A 21,645-nucleotide genomic window follows, 5' to 3' on the forward strand; every position below is an offset into this window, starting at 1 on the left:
CATTGGAGACTGCTAGGAGCTTGTCACAAACTATCCTATCAGAAGAAACCATCCTCAACCCACCTAAACGCCATTTCCTAATTTAGCTTGTAACCCAAATGGTTAACTGATGTTTCAATCCAATTCCACCATACTGAATACTCAAAAAGGTAGAACATGTATTACATTGCTGGACGTATCCTAAGGTACCATCTAGAAGGCCAACCACATAAGAGACATGGTAATGCATGGCAGAAAGGGGGTCCTGAAAGAATATAAATAAACTCACAGCAAGCAATGTCAGTTAGGGAACAATGAATGGAAGGAACCCAGAGGTTGGAGGAACCAGTGTCAAAAACCACAGTGAAGATTTGAGGTGGTGTGCCAATACCAATCTCTCCATAATACTGGGCCTAGAAAAGAGAAAAACAAACAAACAATTTTAAGTATAGCAACTCTATGAAACATTTGCAATACCTAATTTTAACCAAAATATATCACTTCACATTTCTAGATTAATGCTTTAATATCCAGCTGATGTTGTACCAACCATACCCCAATTTTAAAAATCTTCAGAGAACTTAACTGCCCCAGGTGGATCTGCAGTTAGGATACTATAATTAGATATGGCCACCCTGGGACTAGAAAGACCAAATGTAGCAATTGACAAGTCTTGCACTGATTTGTGGAAAACAAAATGAGTGACACCAACTGAGAAGTGTAAGTGGCGGATATGGAAGTTTGGGGAGAAGTGAGGGGGGAGGTGTGGGATCCACACCCCCCACCGACCCAACCTCCACTCCCGGCACCTTCCCTTGCAACCGCAGGAGGTGCAACACTTGCGCCCACACCTCCCCCCCTCACTTCTCTCCAAGGCCCCAAAGGAAACTTCCATATCCGCCACAGATTCACCTGCACCTCCACCCACATCATCTACTGGGCAATTAAGGAGGGTCCTCCTCTATATTGGGGAGACAGGCCGCCTACTTGCGGAGCGATTCAGAGAGCACCTCTGGGCCACCCGGACGAACCAACCCAACCAACCTGTGGCACAGCATTTCAACTCCCCCTCCCACTCCACCGAGGATATGCAGGTCATTGGACTCATCCACCGCCAAACCACAACAACCCGACGGTCGGAGGAGGAGCGTCTTATCTTCCGACTGGGAACACTCCAACCACAGGGGATGAACTTGGACTTCACCACGTCGAATCTCCTGTTCCCTGGATGCTGCCTGACCTGCTGTGCTGTTCCAGCAATAAAGTTACACTAGTTGCCACCAAACCAAGAGAGGAGTGTCTATCTTATATAGTTTGAAAACAAAACTTTTCCACATTGCTAAAGTTAGCTGACTGGTTTAAATAGTACAAAACAGGAAATTTTTGTTAAAAAACCAGCAGTTTTAAAAAAGATTGAAAGCACATCATGCATTTCCTTAAACAGTTCAACTACAGAAAGGAACTAAAAGTGCCTCAAACAGAATTGCATTGATTTAACATTGTATTGAACAGATTCCCTGTTGAGCCTCTAGCGAAAACAAGGGGGAAAATACACAAAATTATAGCTGATTGCAGTGCTCTAGGATTAAGCAACAAACTGCACTAAAGCATTTTTTTTCCTCCCCATTGTATGCCACTGATAACAGGGACTTTTAATTATTCAAAATTTATGCTAATCATGACTTTTGGGTGACTGTGCCTTAGTCTCCAGAAAGTGGAAAAATCTAGGTCATTAAGTAAAGCAGGAATTGGGTCAACTGCTCCTGTTACAGGGACAAAAGCACCTTTAACAATCAGTGCTTGAGGGGTGTAGTCAAATCATACAATGGTTTTGTATTTGAATGGTCAGTTCAAAAGTCTATCCATGCTACATACTGCTCTTCATCACCATTCAAAAAGACAAACTGAAAGTTCCAGATTTTCCACTCACTACATTTGGTAGTGTGTCATTGAAGGTATCCAGTGACACCTTGTCAGTAGATCATTCCCTTTAGCCTGAAAGCTAATGATATGAAGCACCAAGTGGTGGAGGTGTCCAGTTGCTTATGGATCCAGACAGTCAGCATTTTATCTTGTCAGTTCATGAAATATTTCACATTGACACAGGGATCAGAATCTAAACCATTTTTTTTCTTGTAAAATCAGGATTAATAGACGTGACAACAATTCCTACCTCATAATTAACGACACTTCCAGAATCTAAGTTTGTGCTTTCAACCATCTCCTAGTGGGTCAGTTCATGCAAACTTGACCATGGTGCTAGCATCCCTTTCCAGCATCATATGCTTCAGAATACTCATTCTTCAAGAGCTATTACCCCACCTCAAAATGCTCTTGTGTCTTTGAAGTCCTTAAATGGATGACTACTTTTCAAATTCTTGATTTTTCCTACAATGCTGATGGCTGATCCCATTTCTTGCTGTCAAAAATTCCAAGTTAGACAATGCCAGGATTTCCACAATGTTCATGCCCTTGTGGCCATAAGTAGTCATCTGAGTACCAACAACATTAGGAACAGCACATGACTCATACCTCACTTTACAGCAGGTTAAACTATCACAAACTGCAAAAACAACAGGCAATATTTAAGCTGGAAGCAAATCAAAACATGCCTTGATCTCTTGTGGCATACAACTATTTAACCCCGATCCAAGAAAAAAAAAAGTGGCTTAGATTCTGATCCCAGTGTCAATATATGAAATATTTGATGAACTGACAAGATAAAATGCTGCTGGTCTGGATTCATAAGCAACTCGAACCCTCCAGCACTCGGTGCTTCATGTCAATAGCTTGCAGGCTAAAGGGATATGATCTACTTACAAAAAGCATCAAATGCACAATTGCAAACAGTAAGTCAAATACAATTATGACCTTAACAGGTGTCCATGTTTAGTACAAAATTGATTTTAAAATGAATCTATTTTTCTAATGAGAAAATTTTAAAAAAGGTCTTGCTCATGATATTTATGTTAAAGACATGCACAGTACCCACAGCCAGAGGCTGGTCACATCCAAACCAAAATAAAAGGCAGAGCTGGTCTGGTGCATCAGGGAAATAGATGGACAACCACATATTGGAGGGGAAGCTCCACAGTTCAGACTGGAGAAGTCATTCTGCCCATTTCCTGTACAAACTGCATCATAAAAACTACTGAACTGATCAGCAAACAATTCCCCAGAAGGCAGAAACAAAACCAAAACCATGCTCAAAGAGGCACCTTTTTGGAGCAGTTTTGAAAATCCCATTGAATGTAGGAACCCATTTTGGAAGAATATGGTTTTTGCAAAGTTATAAACTCACAAACGTTAGCCTCAAATAGATCAAATAAGGAACTGCTTATATTGAGAAAAAGGGAAATAGACATTGAAATCAAGATGTCACCTTGAATGGTTAGAAACAGGTGTCACCGATTCATCCTTAAAATATTGTAAAAAGTACACTCTAGAAGAACAACTAGAGGACAGTGATGAGTGAAAGTATTCCAGTGAATAAGTTGATCATCCTTTTTAAAAGGAACTCCTCACCCCTCAAATATACCTCCCAAATTTGAACCACCCCCTCCCCTTACCATGTAGGGGAAAGCCCTTCCTCTTCACCTAATTTAGGCTATTCATGATTTTGTAGGGCATTCCTCCAGTGCAAAAGTCCAAATCTATTCAGCCTCTCCTATAATTCAAGCCCTTCATCCCTGGCAACCTCCTGGTAAACCTCTTCTGAACACTCCAACTCTAATATCCTTCCTACAACCAGAACTGCACAGTACTCCAGAAGAGGTCTCACCAGCCTATACAACCTCAACAGGGCATCTCAACTCAAGGTTTGAGCAAAGGCAAGCATGCTAAACACCTTAACCACCTGGATTACTTGTGATGCAAATTTCAAAGAATGATGCACCTGAACCTCTAGGTTTTACAACAATCACTCAAGTCCCTACCATTAGTTTTAATGGAGTCCTGCCCTTGTTTGTTTTACAAAAATACAATACTTTGTAATTCTCCAAATTAAACTCTATCTCCATTAAACACTTCACCCCACTGACCCAAGTGATCAAGATCTCTTTGCATTCTTAGATACCCTTTGTTCCTGCCCACTATGGCACCAATTTTGGTGCCATCTGCAAACTTACTAACCATACCTTCTATCTCACTTGTTTACATAACGAACAACAAAAGAGTGGACCCAGTACTGATCCAGAGACGACTGACCTCCAACCTCCACAGCCATCTTCCTTTGTGCTACATAGGACTCCAAACAAGTCAACAATGTCCTTTTCCAAGCCCAATTCCTATTGATTAGTTTTACTAGGGCTGTTTTTGATACTGTGGCCCTTGCAGAACTGGAATGGAGTGCCCGAGTAGGTTATTACCAAGCAAGTGCTAGCACATAGCACTATCAATGACCATTCCAATCACTTGATGGTTGAGATTGACCGGTAGGATAACAGCACAGGTTGGATTTGTTCTCTGAGCACAGCTGATATTGGAGAATTTTCCACAAAAGTCAGTTATAGTAGATGTTGTAGCTATACAGAAAAGAGCTTGGCTATGGGCATGACTAGTTCTGCAGCCCTCAATCTATAGCCTCAAATCTAAAAAAATTCATCCATATTCTCACTAGACAGCACAACTGTCACTTCATCAGAGGTCTCTGCAGCCATTTAGTCTCTTGCACTTCCAGTCTAGTCATTAGCTTTCAACTGCATTGGCCTCATACTGGAATTGTCTTACGTCTATCCACTGCTGCAGTCTCTCCTCTCAAGATACTTGTTAATCCTTGCCTCTGATCAAGCTTTTGGTCAGATTCTCTTTTCAGCTTTTGAATGATCAGTGTGTCACTATTAAAAATGTGTTGTTTTTAAAAACAACAGTCTTGACTAGTGCCTTAAAAGATTTCATCATTAAGATGTTATTTTAGAGCATGGAGTCCATTACAGAAAAAAATGATTGCAGCACTTTTAGCAGTCATGAGGTTAGCATGTGACAATTAGCCAACTCACTATGATTCAGCCACTAGTCATCTCTTGCATCAGAAATAGACTAGGCAGTCCAACAAATTAGGACTATAGTTTGCTCCATTATATTGCATCTACATTGACTAATTTTTACAAAAAAAAAGTGTTGACTCAAACAGTAACTGCAACAATTTCATAGCTTGCAGAAAATAGTTCAGCAAGAGGTTTGGTTTGACCACAAGCATTCAGAGAGCTATTGAGCAAAAGTACAGTAAACATTTAATAATACTTGCAGTTTCAAAATGGTGGAATGCTGATTAATTTTACTTCAACTTAACATTGTTAGTGTGCAGCAGATAGCACCTTTGCCAACATTTACAGGTCAGAATTTGTCTGACTACACAGGTGACAAAAAGAGAGAAATGGAGTGAGTTAGCCCTGGAGAAATGCTAACACTAAACCGGACTTTGTTACCTCAAGGTGAGAAGGTGCACTTGGGATTCTTGACTCAACAATTGAAGCCCTTGAGGGCTTCAAGTCTCAATAGCCTCCAACTACCAAATTTCCTGGCAGGTTTGATGAAATGTCAGTTCCCAGGATGGTCCCAGTCTCAGCCCAGAGACACAGAACAGACAATATGTGCAGGAGGCCTTCAGCTCTTTGAGCCAGCACCACAGAAACAGTATCCTGTTTCTGCCTTGTCCCCCTAACCCATGATTCCACTATCTTTAAGAGCTCTATCCATCTCTTTCTTGAAAGTATGGAGAGATTGGCCTCCACTGCCTTCTGTGGCAAAACAATGGGACAAACTTGGTAAATCAATCTCTTCAAGAAACAAATCAAGACTCCTCTTCACCACTGGATCCACTGAAAAGTAGGCCAAATGATGGACTTTAGGATCAAGAAGCTACCTACCTCCAATTGATCAACATCCAAGGCAGCAGGACTCCACCCCACCAATCTTTGCATCATTCGCTAACATTTCCACCACCTCCAAATGGACCCCACCACCAGGGATATATTTCCCTCTCCACCCCTTTCTGCAGAGACTGTTCCCTCAGTGACTACCTGGTCAGGTCCACACCCCCCAACAACCCACCCTCCCCTCCATCCAAGGCCCCAAAAGGAGCCTTCCACATCTATCAAAGTCTCACCTGCACATCTAATGTCATTTATTGTATCCGTTGCAGTCTCCTTTACATTGGGGAGACTTTTCCAGATATAAACATTCATGTGAACAGCAGAGCAAGGCTAAAAAACACATTCCATTCTGGTTACATACAGATAAGAAGATTCACACGGGGAGGTGTGTAATAAGATTCACACGGGACTAAGCAACACCTCCATTCCGGTTAGATTCACACATGTATTGGGACATAATTTTTAACCGTTTCACCACACTCCCTCACCACCCGACGCCTGGAGGAAGATTGCCTTATCTTCCGCCTCAGAACACTCCAACCCCAGGGCATCAATGTGGACTTCAACAGTTTACTAGTTTCCTCTCCCCCCACCTTACCCCAATTCCAACCTTCCAGCTCAGCACCATCCTCATGGCTGGCAGGTAGGACCAATCTTCCTTCCCATCTATCTGCTCCACCCTCCGATTTGTCACTTTCATTCCCATCTCCATCCACCTTGTATTATTGGCTACCTTCTCCCTAGCCCCCCTCCCCCCATTTATCTCCACCCTGGAGGCTCCCAGCCCCTATTCCTGATGAAGGGCTTTTGCCAGAAGCTTCAATTTTCTTGCTCCTCTGATGTTGCCTGACTTGGTGGTTTTCCAGCACCACACTTTTCCACTCAATCTCCAGCATCTGCAGGCCTCTCTCCAAAAACATCTGAACAAGCTGTTTAAAAGAAAATCTGCAAACTTATGTTGCACAAAATGACAGACTTTCACAAAGTATTGCAGGATATTGTAACAATACTGCCTCTATAATTTCAATGATCCTAGACTGAAAGAATTTAAAATGGTTCCAGACAAAACATGCTTGAACAGATAATGTCACAACAATTTCAGTTTCAGTCAGGTTTGCCAATTTCAAACACTAGTCTTGGAGCTTCAGGAAGGGATGGACAAATACAGAAATCCAGCTAATAAAAAAAGTTTACTTTTACATTTAAGCAACAGATCAGTCATAGTTTGCCACTATAATTTTTCATATTTAATTGAGTCCTAACATCTTTTGCAGCATTTGATAAAATCTCATTTGTCTGGGGGACAAGTTTCTACTTTGTCTGCCCATCCTTCGCATTCTAGTTTCTTTCACCTACTTTAAAATTTGTTACCATTGCTCTCCATCTCAATTTCCAATCCTTTCACCTTCAATGCTTTTATTTTCACATCTTTCTCATGAGATCACTTCCCCCTCCTTCCCCTCTTAACATGACCTTTTTAAATAGAAAGTGAAATAATGTTGCTTGATGGGGCAGTATCTTTGAAACTTTACTACCACTGAGGGGCAGATGGGCAATGATGATAGGTCTGACCCTATGGTGCCAGGCACCCATGAAACCAGTAGACTCACCACACGATGCAAGATAATTTGACCATTGGCAAAATGCTACAGCCCTGAATGACAGCTAATTGTTGGGTCCTTTCCAAGGAAAGTCAACTGCCTAACCTAATCCACTGCAGAGAAACAGCAGTTGGGAAGCAGTCAAAACATTGTGTCCTACTTTGCAGACCCCTTGCAGCGTGATATTCAAGACAAACCCCTTCAGCTCTGTCTGTGTCACACATTGCAGAGCCAATACTCAGAGCATTTGAAGTCGGACACACTGGGTATGCAAGTTTTACTATTAACTGAGCCCACATGAAATACTGACAGCAAAGCTTGGCAATGTTGTAATGGAACAGCCTACTGGAGGAACAATGATATATTTTGATGCTACAAGGCAAACTGGGATTCTATTTCAATCTTCTGCTTTATTACAAAATATACTACAACTACTAAAGGTGGCCTGGATCCAATCTCAGCCACAAAGCTGAGAATCCTTCTTTGTCTAGCAGAATCAGTTGACCATGAACAACTTTGTTCGGAGGTGTGGATAGGACTAGGTTTGGTTTTTAAAACTTTGATTACTACACCATTTTAAGCCAACATAAAAAGCCTAGCATAGCCATCTTAAAAGGAAACTTGTGCTCAGTTCAGCAACACATTGCAGTACATGCTTCCACACCAAAGGTAGTGGCCAGGTTGAAAAAGTGATTTTATTTGCATGCTACAGTGTGAAACAAAAGCTATCTCCAATTTTAAACAGATAGACTCTGCAAAAAAAAAAGGTGTGCTGCATTTTGTTCTTTAAGTGGATATTTTAACTTCTGCAATACGTAAAACTTTGTTCATCTTCCTCTTCCATTTAGAAGAGAAAGGTAATGAAATTTAGGATGAGAATGATCAGCTTGAGATTTCATTTCTTTTGAAAAACTAAGCCAACTGTTTCAATGTTACTGCAACAAAATTCATCAGTTGTCAGTCAAGTCTGTAGAAAAACCAAAATGGGTTGTGACCCTAATCTTTCAAGTGGATTGTTAAACAAATTCCAAAAGCTTAAGTTACAAAAACCTCACACCATACAGTGATTGATACTGCCCCTTTAACAAGGTTATGTTGTCCTTGTTTTCTTCTCCCCCAAGCGGTGTCATAAAGGTAGAGGTGGTGATATGTCTGTAACTGGCTACTTTCAATAATGGCAGGGAGCGACCAGTTCTCCCAGTTTAAGCTTGGAGTTTGATTTAAGTTTTAGCAGGGTGTCAGAAAACTGCTGGTAACTGAAGCAACTAGTGGAAAAAAGGCTCCATTCTTCAGAGGTCTTGTCTGAACTTTTGCTCTGATGTCTCTCCTGGCTGTAAGAACTGATGTTTGAATTTGCCAAGGAGTCTGTTTATGTGATGTTGTGAAAAGTGGAACAGAATCAGTAAGTTGCAATAGAGTCTGTTGGGTTTTCAAAGGAGTTATTATAAATTTTGTTTTCTTTTGTTCACATTTCAACCATAGTAGGTATTTAAATTGTTTTGCTTAAAGCCAACTAGTTTGACCAGCTGCATCACTCCTGCAATATCCACTATACATCTGCCTTTAAAATAAGTTAGGGTCTGGACTAAAAAATGTTTTGAGTGGGGTCTGACTTGCTTGATAACAATGCAAGCTGACAGATAAAGCTTCAGTTGAGCCCTGTTGAAAGAATGGTGTTCAGTAATGACTACTGTCATGTCACTTACCCAACTTCACATTTGAAATGATATTCTCTTGTGTTAACATTAGAAGTTATACTCACATCCAGGTAATTTTTTAGTGTCTCTGGAGTGGGCCGCTTGCTATGTGGAAAGCCCAAATTGTATTTGTTGGATTGGTCTCCTGCAAGTAGTTCCTCAATGCTGTCTGCAGAATCAGTGAAGGTTTGTCGGATGGAGCGAGATTTCCTCAAAGGAATGCTGAGAGAGAGAACAAAATTGATGTAATTCTCCCTGTCCCTTAGAGTTCAAGCATCTACAGAGACCAGGCCTGGAGGTTTCAAAGTGGTTGCATCATTGAAAGTCACTGATCTAAAATCAGTTAGTGCTCAGTTAGGAAATAACAAACAAAATGACCTTGTAGATACAAGCCACATCACTTCAAAGTAGTACAGACCAAAACTATTCAAAAACTACTGATAAGAGGATCTTTCACCCACACCAAGTCCCACTTCTTGCACTTTCAAACAAAAAAAAACTTTGAGCAGTTACTATGGAAACAATGGAACACTTGGTCAGCAAGTCAGCTTAGGTCTTCCACATCATTGTTAATCGAAATATACATTAAAACTCTTGAGCACTGACTCTAATCTTCAGCCTCAAAAACAACTTTCTTTAAATACTGGATTATTCCGAGATTACTGAAATGTTGGCAGTTTTGTACAATTGATCCATTCTGATCAACTTCAGTGTGGCAAGAAAGCTTGAAGGTGTGGATAAGTCTCTTGTCCTTAAAGCAGAAGGAGTTTGGGCCAAAGCCCCTGGAGATTTAAAGCCAAACAGGTCCTGCTCCCAATTAGATGGAAATTACTTGGTAACAGTTATGTTCTTTTTCCAATTTCACACACTATGTAGTCTTTGTTTCTAAAAACTAGCCCACTGTACTACTCACCATTTTAAAGTCAACTTTGACAATTTTAACAATTCTTTACCATTTAAAATAAGGGTCCAAGTTATTGTTTTAGAGCTTAGTTTCTAAATGCTGCCTTGGTAAAAAGGAACCACCACAGCCTCAAAAATAAAGGAAACACTTCTATGAAGACACACCATGTAACACAGCTTAAAGACAAACATCTCAAAGCATATTGGCCATTTAAAAAATTACTTTTGAATTGTGGAAGCATTACAAGTGCAAATACAACCTTATTCACACCCTGATAAAAAGGAACCATAAACAACAGACAACCACTTAGAATCCCTAGTGTGGAAGCAGGCCATTCAGCCCATCAAGTTCACACTGCCCCTAAGACACTGAGGACTGATATTATAGGAAAGTGTAAAAAGCAAACTCAGTAGAATTGCTGTCTATAACAAGTCTTTTGTATTAGTTATTGCACGTGACATACCAACAGTCATGGACAGAAGGATAGAGGTGAATTTAAATTAGGACAGCTTTCTCTCCCCACCTCTTAAAAATCAGATGGCAAGATTTTGTTCCATTTAATCCCTTCCTTTTTAAAATGCAAGTCCTTTGAGATACGCCAAAGTGCTCCTAAACCCTGGTTTAGGAATTCCCATTTCAAAATAGTGAAAATAAAAACCTTCAAAAATCAATGGGGCTTATTATTATAATATTCAATATGCATCAACACCACATCTGCTACTTTATCTAAACTTTATGGAGCTCAGTGTCCAATTGTGGGTTCCTTGATGAGTTGAGCCAAATTGTGTTCCTTCTTGCAGGAGGAACATAGGCTTTTATCTAGCTAGCAACTTGGAGTTGGAGGGTCTAAGACAGACTGGAGACTTGCACACAGTCAATCAGCACTGATAAAGATCCCAGAATTATAAACTAAAGCCATGCTCTATTTCAGTCTTGATGAAAATAGGAATTTTGAGCAAGCAAGTCAAAACAAAACATGTCAGGTATAGACACAGATCAAGTGAATCCTTAGAAGGCAATAGAAGTTTTATTGAGGGAAATCAGGAGGGCAAAAAGGGGACATGAGATTACTTTGGCAAATAGGGTCAAGGAGAATCCAAAAGGGATTTTATAATTACATTAAAAAACATAAGGGAGAGAACAGGGCACCTTAAAGAACAGCAAGGCTGCCTATGTGTAGAATGAGAGGAGATGGGAGAGATACTAAACAAATATTTTGCATGTGCTTATTACATAGAGAATGATATGAAAGTTAAAAAACTTTGTGAAATAAATAAAAATAATCTTTAAATATGTCCATATTACTGAGGTGGCAGTGCTGGAGGCCCTACAATGCATAACGGTGGATAAATCCTGAGGAACTGATCAGGTATACCCTAGAACTCTGAGGTAAGCTAGAGATGTGAGTGCTGGGCCTCTTGCTGAGCTAATTGTAATGATGGCCAACTTCCAGTCGTCCAGCACCTGCGAGGGGTATGGTGCCACTATTTTAAAAAAGGTGGCAAGAAGAGCCAGGGAACTACAAACCAGTGAGCCTAACATCAGTGGTGGGATCCTGAGGGACAGGATTTACATGTATTTGGAAAGGCAAGGACCAAATTAGAGAGAGTCAACATGGCTTTGTGCAAGGAAAGTGTCTCACTAACTTGATTGACTTTTATCAAATAGTAACAAAAAGAGGATTGAGGAGTTCAATAAAGCAGTTGACAAGGTTCCTCATGGTAGACTGGTAAGCAAGGTTAGATCATGGGGAACACAGATCATCATTTGGATACAGAACTGGCTTGAAGGTAGGAAACAGAAGTTGGTGGTGGAGGGTTGCTTTTCAGACTGGAGGCCTGTGACCAGTGAGGTGACATGGATCAGTGCTGGGACCACTACTTTGTCATTTATATAAATGATTTGGATGAGAACAAAGGAGGTATGGTTACAAAGTTTGCAGATGACACCCAAATTAGAGGTATAACAGGCAGTGAAGAAGGTTACCCTAGATGAGCCAGTGAGCCAAGGAGTGGCAGATGGATTTTAATTTGGATAAATGTGAGGTGCTGCATTTTGGAAAGGCAAATCAAGGCAGGACTTATGCACTTAATGTTAAGGTCCTGGGGAGTATTGCTGAACAAAGGCCTTTGAAGTGCAGGTTCATAGTTCCTTGGAAGTAGAGTCACAGGTAGACAGTGCTGTGAAGTGTTTGGTATGCTTTTCTTTGTTTGTCAGTGTATGGAGTATAGAAGTTGGGAGTTCATGTTATGGCTGTACAGGATATTGATTAGGCTACTTTTGGAATACTGCATGCAATTCTGGTCTTCCTCCTATAGGAAGGAGGTGGTGAAACTCAAAGGGTTCAGAATTTGCCAGGGTTGAGCTAAAGGGAGAGGTTGAATAGGCAGTGACTATTTTCCCCTCTGACTTCAGAGGCTGAGGGGTGATCTTATGGAAGTTTACAAAAATCATAAGGGGCATGGGTAGGGTAAGTAGACAATGTCTTTTCCAGGGTGAATTAGTCCAAAACTAGACAGCAAAAGTTGAGGGGAAAGATTTTTTTTAAAAAAAGACACAAGGCGCAATTTTTCCATGTAGAGGATGGTGAGTGTATGGATTAAGCTGTCAGAGGAAGTAGGAGAGGCTAGTACAATTACAAACATTTAAAGGCATCTAGATGGGTATATGAATAGGAAGCGTTTAAGAGGGATATAGACTAAAGGCTGGTAAATGAGGATTAGGTTTATTTAGATTATCTGGTCAGCATGGAGAGTTGGACTGATGCATGTGTTCCCATGCTGTCAACTTGGTGACTGATTTTCTAGGATGATTGCTCAATTGAAAGTGTAGCTTTAGCTGCCTGTGGTTTCCATTACAAGGTGAAGAGGTCACTGTAAAAGCATCAGTACTCATTTTAACATAATAGATTGCGAAGTAGCAGAGATAGCTAGTTTATCACCTAGCCAGTTGTGTTAGCTTTACCTGGGATATGCAGTGTTAGAGGTTGCAAAACAGTACAATGTGTTCAGTCTTGGCTACATTGAGCACTGCGAGATTGCCCATTTTGAAAATATATAATTTTTAAAAAGTAGTCAGCTTTTTTGACCCCCTCAGAATTACACTTTGCACCTTCTAGCCATGGCACCATCCTCAGAACCACTCACTGGAAAATGGCAAGGCTGGTTCTCAGAGCAGTAGCACAAAGCACCAACACGTTGTGGGTAGGACAATGCATCTGACGTGAAGCAGGTGCTGGTCTATAGGGTGCTGTATTTCACAATGGCTTCATCCTGTGGGTCTGAGGAAGGCAGCTGCACAACATGTGGCAGGTCAATAGTTAGGGTACAGACTGGAGTTCAAAGCAGGAGAAGCATGGAGTCATACAGCACAGAAACAGACCCTTCAGTCCAACCAATCCATTCCAAACTTAATCCCAAATTAAACTACTCCCACCTGCCTGCACTTGGCCCATATACCTCCAAACCTTTCCTATTCACATACTATTCCAAATGTCCTTTAAATGTTTTAACTGGACCTGCATCCACCACTTCCTCTGAAGTTCATTCCATACATGAATCACTGATAATAAAAAGTTGCCCCCTTCTCTACTTAAAAATATACCCTCTAGTCTTGAAATCCACCACCCTCAAACAAAACCTGCCATTCACCTTCTGTATGCCTCATAATTTTATAAACCTCAAAAAGGTCACCCCTCAACCTCCTACCCTCCAGGAGAATAAAGGTCCCAGTCTCTACTGAATTTTCCTTAAATCCCCCTGATCTTTCTCTTGCTGCTGTGCGCATCACCACAGTCCATGTGCAGCAGCGACATCCAGAGTGATAGGATTTTGCTGGAAATGGGGCATTAACCTGAAATCTCTTCTGAAACCCCTCCAGGCTTAATATCCTTCCTATACCTGGGCAACACAAACTAGGCATGGTGCTCCAGAAGAGGCCTCACCAATGACCTGTATAATCTGAAAACATCCCAACTCCTATACTCCAGGGAGTGAGGCAGCTGTGCCTTAACCACCTTTTAAGATGTAAGAGCATGTTAAATGACCCTGGGTTTGGGGGGGGGGTTAAATAGGGAAAGTGAAGGTAGTACAAAAATTATTGGATGCTCCAGGAGAAATGGTGTTGGAAGCTGGTGCAGGATAAAGCTGGGAGGATCAAGAGGGATGGGGAGAAAGAGGTGACAAAAGAGAAGGATGGGTGTCAATGGATGGGCTTCAGCTGCAGAGTTGAAATGTTACCTATGAACATTGCTAAGAAGTAGCTAGATTGCTGAAAATCAGGTGCTACTTGCCTCGTGTAAAGAAGTTGCTATCAGGTTTGAAGGGAGAGGAGACTGTCTGGAGAGAAGTTCTGGGTGCAGCTTATGGGAGGTTGGAACATGCCCATGGGTTGGTCAAATGAGAACAAGCAACACAACCTAAAACATGCAATGGCACTTGGGAGGAGCTATGCACACCCATCACCATGAAGATGCATTAATCTATCACTCTAGATATTGCTGCTGCACATGGACTGGTGATGCACACAGCAGTGAGAGAAAAATCAGCGGGATTAAGGAAAATTCAGTAGTTAGATTTCCAAAATCTATTTGAAGCTGCCAGAAAGGTCACTGCAGGAAATAAGAGCTCCTGGCGTAGTGAAAACATATTGTCAAAGATACATGGTCGTGGCTAGCTGATAGGAAACAAAGCATAAGGAGAGAAATTTTCTGATGACAACATATAACAAAGTGGTACACCACAAGTATTGGTACCTCAACTTAAAAATATATATAGAACTATAAAATGTTGCTAATTAGAAAGGAGAGAAATTGTGAACAGGATACTAGAAAGCTACAAAACAAAAAAGGATATAAGTTACATGAATCAGAATTCCTACAGTGTAGAAAAAAGTCCATGTGGCCTGTTGAGTCCACACCAATGCTCCAAAGATGATCTCACCCAGACTGACCCCCAAGGAGCAGGCAAAAATTTGTTATAAAGAATTATAATGTGGGAAATTATGTAATTGCCCATTTTCATTAAACCTTGGCATCTTTACAGTATGGAAGCAAGCTGTTCAGCTATCAGGTGCACACTGACACTTTAAACAGCATTCCAACAAGATCCATCCACCCATTCCCCTTATCCTGCACACTAAGGGAAATTTAACATGGCCAATCTGCCTAACCTGCACTTCTTTGCAGAGAGTGGGAGGAAACCCATGCAGACATAGGGAGAATGTGTGCGAACAACAGATAGACAGAGGCACTGAACCCAAGTCCCCACTCAGACAGCAGTGCTAACCACATATTCAGTGTGCTGTCCGAGGCAGAAGAATGAGGCAGGAAGCATTAAAGCAGCAACTTAAAATGGAGAGTGCATGAGAGCATGACATCATGGTGCACAAATCATAAAACATTAGTATTTGGCCACAGCAATTAGGAAAGTCAATAGAATTTTGCCAGTAATTGTTAGGGGAATGGAATACACAAAATGGGAATATTATGCTTCAGTTCTACAAGGCATTGGTGAGACCACTTTTGGAACAGTGTTCAATGATCCACTTAAAGGAGGGATGGAAGTATTTCAGATTTACTAGAATAAATACCCAAAAGTGAGTTTTTTTTTTAAAGTTTGACACACAAGGCATAAACTCTAGAGTTTGGAAAAGTAAAACATGATCCTGAAGGGTCACAACAGGGTTGACTTGAAAAAGATCATTCCTCTTGAGAGACAAGAGAGTCTTTGCTTCAAAAGAAGGGGTTACCCACTTTAAAGACAAACAGATGAGAAGAATTTCTCAGCGTGGAAAGTGCTTTTGTAACACGAAGATGATGGAAGCAAAGGCCTTGAATATTTTAAAGGCAGAGATTAAGAGATTATTGATGAGCAAGGTGGTGAAGAATGTTTGGGTAAACCGGAAGCAGGAATAATCAGATCACCCACAATTTTACTGAACAGCAGAGACTGCCCAAGTGGCTCTCTTATTCATAACTTGTAAATTTGTATGTAACCACAGCTCTTCAAGCAATGAAGGCTACGTCAACAGAAATTCAAACTTTTACCTGCTTTTAGTTCACTTTATGGATCCGCACCACATCCACACATGCAATTTTTGATCAGCTATGGAGTACAGAGAAGATTACTCAGTATGACCCTCATCATAGTATTGTGAACTAAATCTGATCAGCTGACGCCAAAGGGTGGGTGAATTGGGAATCGAGGGAAGGAGGTCAGGATGAATCTTAACTAGGACAAATGAGAAGAACATGTGAACACAAGAGGGAATGAGGAACTTCAGTTATGAAGTCAGATTAAAGAGGTTGGGTTGCTATTCTTGCTGAGAAGGATACGATTTTGCAAAATCGTGAGTAGGCAGGATAGAGTAGACAGCAAGAAATTGTACTCATTCCAAAGGGACAATAACAGGGTAAAGATTTTTAAAATTAATCAGCAAAAACAGTGAAGGAATTTGTTTTTCCAGAATAGTTAGGGCATGGAACACACTGTTTGGAAGTTTAGTGGAAACAGGTTCTATTGAGACATTCAAAAAACGTCATTGAGGATGATCTGAATTATACATTGTTCAAGATTATGGGAAATGTAAACAGTTGGCATTAGGTAATACTAATTTAACAAGCCAGGGCAGGCACATTGGCCTCCTTCTGTGCTGGAATACAAATGGTGGTTGTGATCATGCATCAACTAGCTCCAAATGCCTCTGACAGTTAAAAAGCTTTGAGAAGGTAGTCACAGATTTGTACACATTCCTACAAGCATTATGGCTTTGGAGACAGACCCCATGCCAGTTGCTCCCAGGGTAATGGCAACCTTAAATTTTCCACATCAGCAGTAAATTTCATGGTTCAACAGGAGAACAGCACTGCAATTTGCAGACTACAATGTACAGGTAGGTAAAGAAGGAGACCAACACCCTACTTAAAGGCTACCTGATGAAAGATTCGCAGCAGATGCAGGTAGTATCCCAATAGAACTGTTGGGTTCAGAGCAGTCAGATAGTTAATTTAGGTACAGTGTGTAATCAACTGTACACGGCTATTAGAGCTCCCAATAGCCAGTTGCATTAGGAAATTGAGAAGAAATTTCACTCATTGTACCAGAAAGAATTCTGCAGGTGTGCTGGTTTCTAAGAGTGCATGACATATTTGGAGGAGCTCCCAGGGGCCACAGTTATTTGCAAGATTTTATTAGTGCAGGGTTGGATCCTGGGAGACAAGATTTATCCCCTCAGGACATGGTTTATAACACCAATGTACCATCTCTAAAGCTCTGCAAAACACAGCATAACCAGGAAAATTAGAGAGCAGACTAAGGGATGACTGAAAAATTCAATTTTCAATACCTTGACCAGTCTAATCAACTTTAGAACATGCTCCATAAGGTGTACTCTGGAATTGTCATTGTCTGCGGTGCATTGCAGGAAGTGATGCAACATTGCAATGGGAAGAATTCAGGACAGAGGTGCAGTTAGCTTCCTTAGGTGACAATGATGTGTAGAGAAAATGAGGTCTGCAGATGCTGGAGATCAGAGATGGAAATGTGTTGCTGGAGAAGCGCAGCAGGTCAGGCAGCATCTAGGGAACAGGAGAATCGACGTTTCGGGCATTAGCCCTTCTTCAGGAATGAGGAAAGTTTTTGCAAGTGGTGCAAAAATTTGTTCCTCTGAGATGTATAAGAAGGGGTAAGCTTAAGGAACCTTGGAGGACGAGACCAGATGAACTTCCCATCCATAGGAAGAAGGCAGATTACGTAGAGGATCACAGGCTTACTAGAAACGAGCTCAGAAATGGACTGACGAGAGTCAGGAGTGGGTATGAAAAAGGCATTTAACTCATATGTGAGGAATAAGAGAATGATCAGGGATAAAGTATGGCCGATCAGGGACAGCGTAGGGAACTTGTGGGTGGAGTCTGAACAGACAGGGGAAGCCCTAAATGAGTCTTTTGTTTCGATCATGACGAAGGAAATCCTTGGAGGGAGGTGAGAGGGGAGGTGTGGGCACAAGTCTTGCACCTCCTGCGGTTGCAGGGGAAGGTGCCAGGAGTGGAGATGTGTACCCAGTGGGTACGTGAAGCACAACAGATTGCATAGCAGCTGTCCCAGATGCCTCAAGGCTTTGCAGGAAGGTGCCACAGCTGTCAGGGTCAACACCGCCTTCGATCATTTTGACAGGTAATGTACTCACCTGACCATCATTCCCACTGACATCAGCCTCCAAAAGCAACTCTCATGGAAGGCTGAAACAAAACGTTGTAAGTGAGGACTTAAAAAAGGACTCCCTTAAGGATATTGGTTTTATGTGGACACTGAAGTAAACAAACATTACAAGTCCTTGCTCTGCTCCTTGCCCACATTGTGATAACCATGACTGCACAGGTAGCACACCCCTCCCATTGAGTGAGAGTCATTTATATAGAGGCACAGAGCATTGTACATGCAGTTATGTTTCATTGTGAGACAATGCAAATCACACCATACATATTAGTCTGTACTGTTTTGCTTTGTATTGGATGGTAGTTTTAACCTCTATTACCCAATTTCAACACATTTTTCTGGACTGAAAATAGTTTTTAAAAAAAAGGGGAAGCTACCAAATTACAATAGCTGCACTGATTAGCTGACAGAGTTGAACCAGGTTTCACAAAAACTGTCAAGAAATGAGACCCAGTCTGAATAGTTTCAGTTATTTTGATCAGATTAAAACCGATCACTCTGATCTGTAATTCTGGTTTCATTTACACCTTTCTGAAAGTTTCAGATGTTGGGATGAAAGTCTCCTGCAGACCATTCCACTTGGAAACTAACCACCAAGATGAGAGAATACCAACAATGAGCTTTCCAACCTAAAAAATGTAATCCTGGTAGAGGCATGTAAACTACAGGGCTTGGGTAAATGATTCCACCCCTCCTAACTAAGTTCCTGTCCACCATCACCAGAAGCAGAAATTTTCACCCCTCAACACCTTAATCATGAGATTTGATGCCACATTGCTCTGTGAGGAACCCAAAGTAGTAATCAAGGAAAGGCAAAGTGAAGTCTAAGCCTGAAGCCAGTCCTTGAAAGTAACAATATTACACATTCATACAAAATGTTGCTATATATGGTAATCACCCATATACCAGACTGACTTGTTTTTACCATGAGCAGGAGAATTGATGTTTCAGGCATAAGTATTCAGATTTCTGAAGGTCTAATGCCCAAAACATCAATTCACCCCTTCCTCAGATGCTTCTAAGCCTGCTATGCTTTTTCAGCACCACACTCAACTCTGAGCTCCATCTGCAGTCCTCACCTTCTTCTACCTGACTTTTTGTCAAAAACACTGGGCAAGGAATAATCCATTTTAGGCTCACCACCCATGTTGTAATCTGATGCAGAGTGACAGAAGTTAGTGTGGTGCTTCAAAAAGAGAGGGTCAAGATCCCAAATGGAATTGCAAGTTGAAAGTTTGGGGTGCTAAGCTGTGACCATGATGGAGTTCTGATCAACATAATGACCATCCCAGGCTAACAGACCACTATTCCAGTCCCAAGTTCTCAATGGAGGGAGTCACTACAGCAATTAAACATTGATAAAAGGGTCATTGTGGGGGCTAAAGTCTGGGAAGCACAGCCCTTGCACAGAACTTTAATTCAACCCACCCTGTTCATACAGAGTGCTGTGCAGATCATGACAATATCAGAAATTTCCTCCACCATTCCAGTGCCTCTCTCTAACAGCACCCACTTCCAGCGTTGCCATCACGAGTCACACTCTTGGAAAAAAAACTAGGTAAAAACAATTACTGCAGATGCTGGAAACCAGATTCTGGATTAGTGGTGCTGGAAAAGCGCAGTTCAGGCAGCATCCGAGGAGCAGTAAAATTGACGTTTCGGGCAAAAGCCCTTCATCAGGAATACAGGCAGAGAGCCTAAGCCACTCTTGGAAGCCAATCCCACCACAGGCAACGTGATCCGGTTTACGAAATGATCTGCTCCATCATCTGACATCACAGTAATCTGAAATAAAACAACTTTAACCAGGCTAGGCAGCTCAAGCCTACCCGTTCATAGGGGACTGAACGCTGGTTTATTTTTGTACGACACGAAGGGGGGGTTAAAAAACACTTACAAAACCCAGTCTCCCCATTGCTCAAGAGCACCGATTAATTCTCAACAGGGGCTAGATTCAACTACGGAAAAACCAAGTGAAGTCAGATCAGTTTAAGTTCGGTAAGCATTGAAAAAATTAAATGAAGGCTTATAAAAGGGCTTACATACATACAATGGGGAGTTGGTTATACTGACTACTCCGTGTTGAAAGTAAATATGGAAACTACTCGAATGCACAGTACGGAAAGAAAAGCTAACAACGGCAACAAAACACCTTCGAAATTAAATTGCCACCGGCGATAAATGTGGCACGGAAAGCCCTTCCAAGCACAGCCCTGACCTTCACCAAACCAGCGCCCTTTTGTGCTATCAGAGTGAGAAGCGCCTCGTAGGAAAACAGCAGCAGCGGGCCGGTGAGCCAGCGAAACAATCCCTCATTATAACCCAGGCTTCCTCAGTCATCTCCCCATCCTTCCAAAACCCTTTCTTACCGCACGAGCCCATGACAGACAGCAAATGCCGCCGACAGCAACAATGCCACTCCCGGATTCATTACAACATCCAAACAATTTCCCCCACACCTCCTGCGGCTGTCAACCCGAATATAAATATCCTCCGTTCGCCCCACCCCCAGCTCGCCCCTCCTCGAAGCTGCACTTCAACCTATTAGAACCTCTCCTTCAGCAGGATCATTTCATTCAGCGAGTCTCTCATTCACTTACAGGCGTGTGAGCACCAACAGGCTTCAAGAAAATTACTAACTCATCTTTTTTGTCACCAGAGTTGTTGCTCTGCTGTGCAATCAATGTTCATATCCAAAACACCAGCTTGTCCCTCAAGCACTCAGTTGCTGGCCTAACAAAGCAACTTGTTTTCAACAGTTGTATTTTTTTTTGCCTCACATTTCAAACCGTTGTTGCATTTGGCTTTGCAGTTATGGTCCTGTGTTTAAAAGTGTGGTGCTGGACAAGCACAGCCGGTCAGGCAGCATCCGAGGAGCAGGAGAGATTATGGTTCAACAGAAGATGGTGTTGTGCGAGCTGGATCAGGAATTATCATACCCAAAAGAAGAAGCACTTCTCCAGGAGATACATGAAGGCAACATGGGAGTTGGGAAGTGTAAACTCAGAGCTGGTTCAGCTGTGCATGAATAAGCTCTTCTTCAGGAATGCTCTTCATCCACATTTCCGCTGAAGAGCTTTTCTCAAAATGTCGACTCTCCTGTTCCTTAGATGCTGCCTGACCTGCTGTGCTTTTCCAGCACCACACTTTTTCACTCTGATCTCCAGCATCTGCGGTCCTCACTTTCTTCTATGTTAATTATAGTTCTGGATTAGTCTCCATCCCTGCCCAGAGCCATTTTCTTGGAGGTCTGATGGGTGTTGGAAGGGCTACCCACCCACAGTTAACAACTTACATTGGGAAATGGCCTCCATAAGGCCAACTGTCAGAGACTGAATGAAGTCTAACCCCAGGAAGTGGCTTCTTCTGAGTGGG

General features: G+C 41.8%; 1 protein-coding gene across 1 annotated transcript in view; it reads right to left on the reverse strand.

Moving 5' to 3' along the window:
* The window catches only part of LOC122557849 (cathepsin D-like), a 28,202-nt gene extending 7,436 nt beyond the window's left edge, over positions 1–20,766 (reverse strand). The window contains exons 1-3 of the mRNA XM_043705967.1: positions 20,640–20,766; positions 9,216–9,372; positions 269–392 (exon numbers count right to left, since the gene is read on the reverse strand). Of these exons, the coding sequence (XP_043561902.1) occupies positions 269–392; positions 9,216–9,372; positions 20,640–20,701 (343 nt within the window). The 5' untranslated portion in view covers positions 20,702–20,766. The remainder of the gene's footprint in view (positions 1–268; positions 393–9,215; positions 9,373–20,639) is intronic.
* Between the last annotated feature and the right edge of the window lie 879 nt (positions 20,767–21,645).

This window comes from Chiloscyllium plagiosum, chromosome 16, assembly GCF_004010195.1.
Source record: "Chiloscyllium plagiosum isolate BGI_BamShark_2017 chromosome 16, ASM401019v2, whole genome shotgun sequence".
NCBI lineage: Eukaryota > Metazoa > Chordata > Chondrichthyes > Orectolobiformes > Hemiscylliidae > Chiloscyllium > Chiloscyllium plagiosum.